This window comes from Elephantulus edwardii, unplaced genomic scaffold (assembly GCF_000299155.1).
Source record: "Elephantulus edwardii isolate Elephantulus edwardi_28Jun2011 unplaced genomic scaffold, EleEdw1.0 scaffold00368, whole genome shotgun sequence".
Classification (NCBI taxonomy): domain Eukaryota; kingdom Metazoa; phylum Chordata; class Mammalia; order Macroscelidea; family Macroscelididae; genus Elephantulus; species Elephantulus edwardii.
The window spans coordinates 1,256,406-1,263,321 of NW_006400118.1; the positions used below are offsets into that span (position 1 = coordinate 1,256,406).

General features: G+C 52.1%; 1 protein-coding gene and 1 pseudogene across 1 annotated transcript in view; one reads left to right on the top strand and one right to left on the bottom strand.

Moving 5' to 3' along the window:
• The first annotated feature begins 735 nt into the window (after positions 1–735).
• On the top strand, positions 736–1,634 carry LOC102853868 (annotated as a pseudogene).
• A 2,770-nt stretch (positions 1,635–4,404) lies between these two features.
• The window catches only part of LOC102854273 (gastric inhibitory polypeptide receptor-like), a 3,713-nt gene continuing 1,201 nt past the window's right edge, over positions 4,405–6,916 (bottom strand). Inside the window, exons 2-7 of the mRNA XM_006902099.1 lie at positions 6,843–6,911; positions 6,454–6,523; positions 6,238–6,326; positions 6,012–6,150; positions 4,687–4,728; positions 4,405–4,608 (exon numbers count right to left, since the gene is read on the bottom strand). Of these exons, the coding sequence (XP_006902161.1) occupies positions 4,405–4,608; positions 4,687–4,728; positions 6,012–6,150; positions 6,238–6,326; positions 6,454–6,523; positions 6,843–6,911 (613 nt within the window). The remainder of the gene's footprint in view (positions 4,609–4,686; positions 4,729–6,011; positions 6,151–6,237; positions 6,327–6,453; positions 6,524–6,842; positions 6,912–6,916) is intronic.

A 6,916-nucleotide genomic window follows, 5' to 3' on the forward strand; every position in this document is an offset into this window, starting at 1 on the left:
GAGTCCCCAGACTACATGACTAGATCCACCAAAGCCAGAACGATTCATTTTATTATTCAATGACTTTTACTAAACTTTTTCATCAGAAAAAAATTAAAATAAATAAATGTATCCATTTTCAAAATTAATAAATGCATCCAACTCTGAAAACTAGTGAGTATATCCTGATTTCGAAAATGATGAGCATATTCTATTTTCAAAGCATTGGGATCTTATTACCAAGGTTTACTGACTTTGTGGTTGTTTTATAACTGTCAGATTAGCAGATTAAAGATCAACATTAAGAAAACAAAGATCTCACCACTGGGACAATTATCAGCACCATGATAGACATTGAAGAGATTAAGATTGTTAATAGCTTTAGTTTGTTTGTCTCCACAATCAGCCCTCTTGGTACCAGCAGTCAGAAAATCAAAAGACAAATTGCATTGGGGAAAGTCTACTGTCAAGGACCTCTCCAGAGTACTGAAGAACAACAGTGTCAGTCTGGAGACTAAGGTGTGCCTGACCCAGGCCACAGTCTTTGCAATTACTTGCAATGAATCGGAAAGCTGGGCAATGACTAGGGATGTTAGAGAATTGATGCCCTTGAATTGTGGTGCTGGAGAAGAGTAATGAATAGTCCATGGGCTGCTAGGAGAACAAACAGGCTCTCTGGAGGTAAGAATTTTAAAGCTCTGAGAGGAAGAAGCAACGCAGAGGGAACAAGAACGATTTGAGACCGCAGCCAGCACCATGAGCCTCCTCAACAAGCCCAAGAGTGAGATGACCCCGGAGGAGCTGCAGAAGCGAGAGGAGGAGGAGTTTAACACAGGCCCGCTCTCCGTGCTCACTCAGTCGGTCAAGAACAACACGTAAGTGCTCATCAACTGTCGAAACAACAAGAAGCTCCTGGGCCGTGTGAAGGCCTTCGACAGGCACTGCAACATGGTGCTGGAGAACGTGAAGGAGATGTGGACTGAGGTCCCCAAGAGTGGCAAGGGCAAGAAGAAGTCCAAACCCGTCAACAAGGACCGCTACATCTCTAAGATGTTCCTGCGTGGGGACTCAGTCATTGTGGTCCTCAGGAACCCCCTCATCGCCGGCAAGTAGGGCCACCCCTGTCTCTACAGCCCTGTCCCACAGCCACCTCCTGCCGCCCCAGAAGACCTCTCCCGTACTGGGAATAATAAAGTCCCTGTGTGGTGGTTTTTTTTTACTAGCACCTGCCTGGGCTTTGTGAGTGGGGTGGGGAAGGCAGGAGGGCGGCAGCTGGGGCTCTGGGACAAGAACTCTAAAATCACCCGCATGACAGTCGGCCGGCCCACTCTGCCCTTCAGTGCCTCTGAGAAGCAGGTGAGGTGGACAGAACTGACCTCTTCACTCCGTTTGAGACGCCTTTGCTCTTTGCTTTTCTGGTTTCTTGTCCCTTCTTCCCCTTGTCAAGGAATCTTTGCTTCATTCAAAGTTATTTTCAGCCTCTTTTGTTCATTCAGCACCCCTATCCCAGCTTCCCCCTGTATCTGGGCTTACCCCCATTTTGCCCTGCTGGTGACACGCAGTCCCTGGAGCACCCCACCCCTGCCCTCATGGACAGAATCAGCACGTTTAAAACCACCTGCATCCATGAGAGCACTGATGGAGGTACCTGCTAAGCCCTTAGGGACCAGGCTCTGGGCTCAGGTCTCCCAGCAGCCCGAGTGGTTATGTCCTATCTTGTTGGTTCTGACTCTTGGTGACCTCATGTACAACAGACCCACACAGCACCCTGTGTCATCCTCACAGGCGCTGCTGTGCCTGTGACTTTCCTATTCACGGTGTCAATCTGTCCTGTTTTCTTCTTTATGACCCTCAGCTTTATCAAGCATGATGGCTTTCTCCAGAAACACACTAAAAAAACTCAAATTCACTGTCTTTAGTCCAGTTCCAACTCCTAGCAACTGGCCATCACGTTTCTGAGACTTTAATGACTGGAGTCTGCCCATCTTTCTGCAGAGGGGCTTTTGGGGGATTGAACTGGCAGACCTTGGGTTAGCTCCTTACAGACGATGCCACAAAAGCACCCACCCTTAAGGACTGTCCCCTTCTGCTCACATGTCCAGAGTCTCGCTTCTCAGGAAGTGTGTTTGAAGACAGATTTATTTAGTATTTTAGCAATCCTCAGAATACTCAGTATTCTTTGCCGAGATCTTCTGAGCCAGGTGGGGTGCCACTTCCACAAGGACCCCTAGCCTATAAGTGGTCATGCTGCGTACCAGTTCCCCTCAAATAATTCATTACCTATAGAGAGTCTGATGAACGAAGGATGTGAGAAAGGGCAGCCTTTTTTTCTGGGTGTTCAAGAGGATCCTGTCCTGCTCAGGTACGTACTTTCTCACACCTGTGTCTTCTCCACATTGGGCCAGGTAGACTCTGGAGACTGAAGGACCAAGGTCAGGTTCAGATGAGACACCCAGGTGTTTCCTGGGCTGCAGGAGGCCCAGCCGGAGTTGCTCTGTTGACCCATTGAAGGCTGAGCTGAAGGCCTTGCAGCAGGGAGGGCCTACTCCCCATAGGCTTTCCTTGGTTGCAGTCTTTACAGAAGGGCCCTCAGGGTAGAGTGCATTATGTGTTGTGCCATTGATCCAATGGCCACACATCATTGGCAGTTTGAAACCACCAGTAACTCCCACAGGAGAGATGAGAGTTTTCCTCCATTAAGATTTCCAGCCTCCAAAACCAAGGGTCTCTAAGTCAGAATCCACTCGGCGGCAGTCAGGTGGGAGTTTTCTCTCGCAAGCTGGCTGTAGGCACTCTGCTTGGCGTCAATATTCATTTCCTCCATCCTCAGCTTCCACCCATTGATTTCTGAGCAGCTCAGGTTAAACATTCCTGCCCTGTGGTGAGGGCCAGACTGTCCAGGGCCCCACAGACCCTACCCACCCCCTCCAACTGGATCTCCCCGACCCACAGAACCACCACAAATAAATGTTACTCATGGTTTATTTACAAGGAACCTGCTCTGGGACCACCACTCCATTAGAACCCGCCAAGAGCCCACGCTGGCAAAGGCTCCAAACTCAGCTTCTGGGACACTTCTGTTTAGGGAGTTGGGGAGCCCAGGGAGAATCAACACCAGGTCCTAACTGAGGGTGTGGAGGGGGGACCAAAGGAAGTAGAGCCTCATGTGGGTACAGATGGCCCAGACACTGGAGGCTGCTAGCCCGTCAGGAATCCTATAAGCCAGCCTCACTGTTGGGCAGTGGGATGATGGAGTCACAACATCCTCGTCAGTGAAGGAGTGTCGACCCGTGGCCACGCTCCCCTGACGGTGGCAGGTCTGGACACTGCCTGGAAGGGAGGCCTCTGGTTTCAGCTCTGAGGGGCACCCTCAAATGGCTCCCATTCATCTCTCTACCCTGAATCCTCTTGTCTGGACACCGTGCCTCGGATGTCTCCGCCAGCTCTCGCCCTGCCCTAGAGCTCCAAACCCTTCCATCCACCCCTCTTGGTGACCTCCAGGCCCTGCTTATCAGGCCAAGGAGACACCTGGTCACCACTTGAACCTGTCCCCTTGTCTCCTTTCTCCATTTCCCCATCTGTCCTCTCTCTGCCACCCCAAACCCAGAGCTCCGTGTTGCCTTCTCTCCTTGATAAAACCACCTCTGGGCTCCACAATCTCACTGCTTTCTCAGTCTTCTGTGGCCACCGCCCTTGTCGGGCCACCACCACTTGCCAGCCACAGTCACCTCCCTGGGCTCCGGCATCCATCCCTGGCCTTTGATGGCCTAGCTGTACACCAGCACACCCCTGCTATGCAGTCGAGTCCTAGTGGTGGCGACCCTTGAGTGGGTTTCCAAGGCTGTAAACCTTTTCAGGAACAGTTGGCCTCATCTTTCTACCTTGGAGCAGCTGGTGGATTAGAATTGCTGACCTTACAGTTAGCAGCCCGATGTATAACATGCCACACCATAAGGGCTCCAGGCACATGACAGACAGATGCACTTACTTAAAACCTCTCTCTTAGCTTCTGCTGCTATGAGTCATTGCAAATGCTTTGTGCCCCGCACTTCTGTCCCCATCTCGGCTCATTCCACTTCCCCAAGCCGGTCTCCTCTCAGTGCCAGCTCCTCCTTGTCACAGTGCCTTTGTGTATGTCCTGTCTAGAATCTCACTCCTCCACAACTCTTATCAAAATGTCGCCTTTTTCTGTGATGACAAACATCACCTCCTCTGAGAAGCCCTCCCTGACCACCCTAGGCCCCTATTGGATTTCCCTCATAAGCCCAAACTGTACAGTGTCTGTCTTGCTGTTTGGTTTTCACTGCTGACCGGTGGGCTCAAGGACCACAGGGACCTAGTTTTTTTATCTCATTCTCCCCAGAGCTCCCCACTCTGGGTCTGGCCCTCAGATGTTCCAAGAAGCTGATGTGTTCAGAGCACTGCCTAGCAGTAACTCTCCAAGACCCTGCTAGCCTCATCCCCCGGCAGTGGGAGGGTCCCCGAGGACAGGGCGCGGCCGGCGGGGGCCTCGCGTCGTCCGGGGTCCTTGGGCAGCGTCCGCGGGGCGCGCTCCGGCGGGTGGCGGCGCTCCTGGAGGCCGCGGCGCAGGCGGCAGCGGTGCCAGCCCCGGCGGATCTCCGACTGCACCTGCACGAGGCTGCGCTCAGAGGCGGCGCCCGCTGAGTTCCCCACGCGGCCGCCAGAGGGCGCGGGCGGGCTCCCTACCTCCTTGTTGATGAAGCAGTAGAGGACGCTGACCAGGAAACCCTGCGAAAGGACCGCGGAGTTAAACGGGGCGTCCCAGCCCCTCTACGCGCTCTGAGCCTTGCAAGCAACCATACCACGCAATTGCTCCCATCCCACATCTGTTACCTGCTGCAGTCCCAAGGATTCTGACTTCCCCAGACCAAAATTATTGCAGCCTCCTCCCTGGCTCGCTCCTACCCTCACCCTCACAGCTTTACAGGATAGAGTTTGGGTCGGGTCGGTTAACAACGAGAACTGCTTCCCTACATCCCCAAGCTGCTTAGGTTCTCTGTTCCTCAGTTTCCTCATCAGAAAAATGGGTAGTAATAGAGCAGTGGTTGTCATAATTGGGTTGTTATTAATACAAGTGCAGTAGTTTTGCTGACAGACTGAACCCACCCAAAGAAAGACCTGCAATCTGCTTCCATAAAGATTACAGCCAAGATAAGCCTGTGAGACAGTCCTCCTGTCACACAGGGTCACAGTATCAGAATTTACTCCACTGCATCCAACAAAACAGCTACAATATTACTGACATACAAGAAGCTGGAATTCTATTACAATGTCAAAAAACCAGACTCACTGCCCTGGAAACGGTACTGACTCAGCTGACCCTTCAGCAGGTTTTCTGAGGCTGTAAATGCACCAGAGGAGATTGTCCCTTATTCTCCCACAGAGCCACTGGTGGATTCGAACAAGCACTGCCTTTGGGTTGTAATAAAATCTGTATAAACGATGGAACGGATGACAAGTGCTCTGTAAACTTTCAATCCAAATGCCATCAAGCTGATTACAACCCATAGCAGCCCTCTATCAGATTTCTGAGGCTGTAATTACTTTTTTTAAATATGGTACTCTTCACGAATTTGCGTATCGTCCTTGCGCAGGGGCCATACTAATCTTTGTATCATTCCAATTTTAGTGTATGTGCTGCCAAAGTGAGCACGAGGCTGTAAATCTTTTTTTTTTTAAAAAAAATAGAAATATATAAAACTGCTCTTCATAGAATTTTAAATTACTCTGATCTTTCAAAAGTAGACCGCCAGACTTTTTTTCCAAAGCACCTTTGGATAGATTCAATGGATGGAGTCTATCTGGTCACAGGGTCTTAGCTCTGTGAAGAACGGCTAGAAGTATGGCTGGGTTCACGCAACCTGGCCACTTCTCCCAACGCGCAAGCTCAGTGTTTCGAGATGAATGAATGATCACATCTTTATAACCCACTCAGTGGCTGGGTCAAAGGATAACTGGACAGAAGGACCTAGGTCAAAGGGTTAAGCACCCTTGCACCCCGCCCCCAGCACCTGGAAGGAGCTGAGGAAGATCTCAAAGGCGAGCTTGGTGAAGCGCAGGGTGCCCCGGGCCTGTTCCTCCGTCACGGGCGCAAACACCACCTCGTGGACGCCCAGCAGGGGCACCAGCGTCAGAGTGGAGCGTGCCAGCCTAGGGAGAGAGGACAGCAGTGGCCCCGCGCTCTACGCCCATCACAGCCCACGCCCCCTGCCCTTGCGCCCCGGCTTCAGGCCGCACCTCAGTCGGTAGTCTGGGCAGCGCATTTGCCGCGTTCTCAGCTTGGACACGAGGATGCCAAGGATTCGGATAAAGATGAGGAAATTAATCTGCAGAGAGAAGGAGATGGATTCTGCCCTATGTTTTCCTAGTAGGTGGAAACTGTCAGAGGGCATTTGCTTCCCAGAGGAAGGGAAGTTTTAGAGAACTCCCTGGAGGAGGCTGGACTGGCCGTACCAAGATGGTCACGAGGATAGGGGTGCGGATGATCCACCAGATGGCTTTGATATCGTTCCGTTCCCAGCACCTGGGAGAAGGTTGGGAAGAGCTGAGACTCGCCCGTTTACAGAGGGTCGCGCAGAGGAGGGCATAAGGACACACGCACTTTAAGGACACACCCAGACTACCAAATCCACGACTACGTTTCTGCTCCACCCACCCTCCCTTTCTCTGGTTCTCACCGCGTTTCCAAGCTTCCTAGTTCCTTCAAACCTGCCAAGCCCCGCCCACACACTAGCAAGGTCCGCCCACACCTGCTCCAATCCCCGCCTCCGCACCAGCCAAAGTCCCACCCACGAGCCCTTGCCCCGCCCCGCCCAGCAGTTGCCTCAAACCCAGCAACTCACTGCGTGTTTTCGTGCAGGTATCTGACGATCACCCAGGGAATGACGAAGAGTGCGGGGGCCCCTGTGCAGACCCC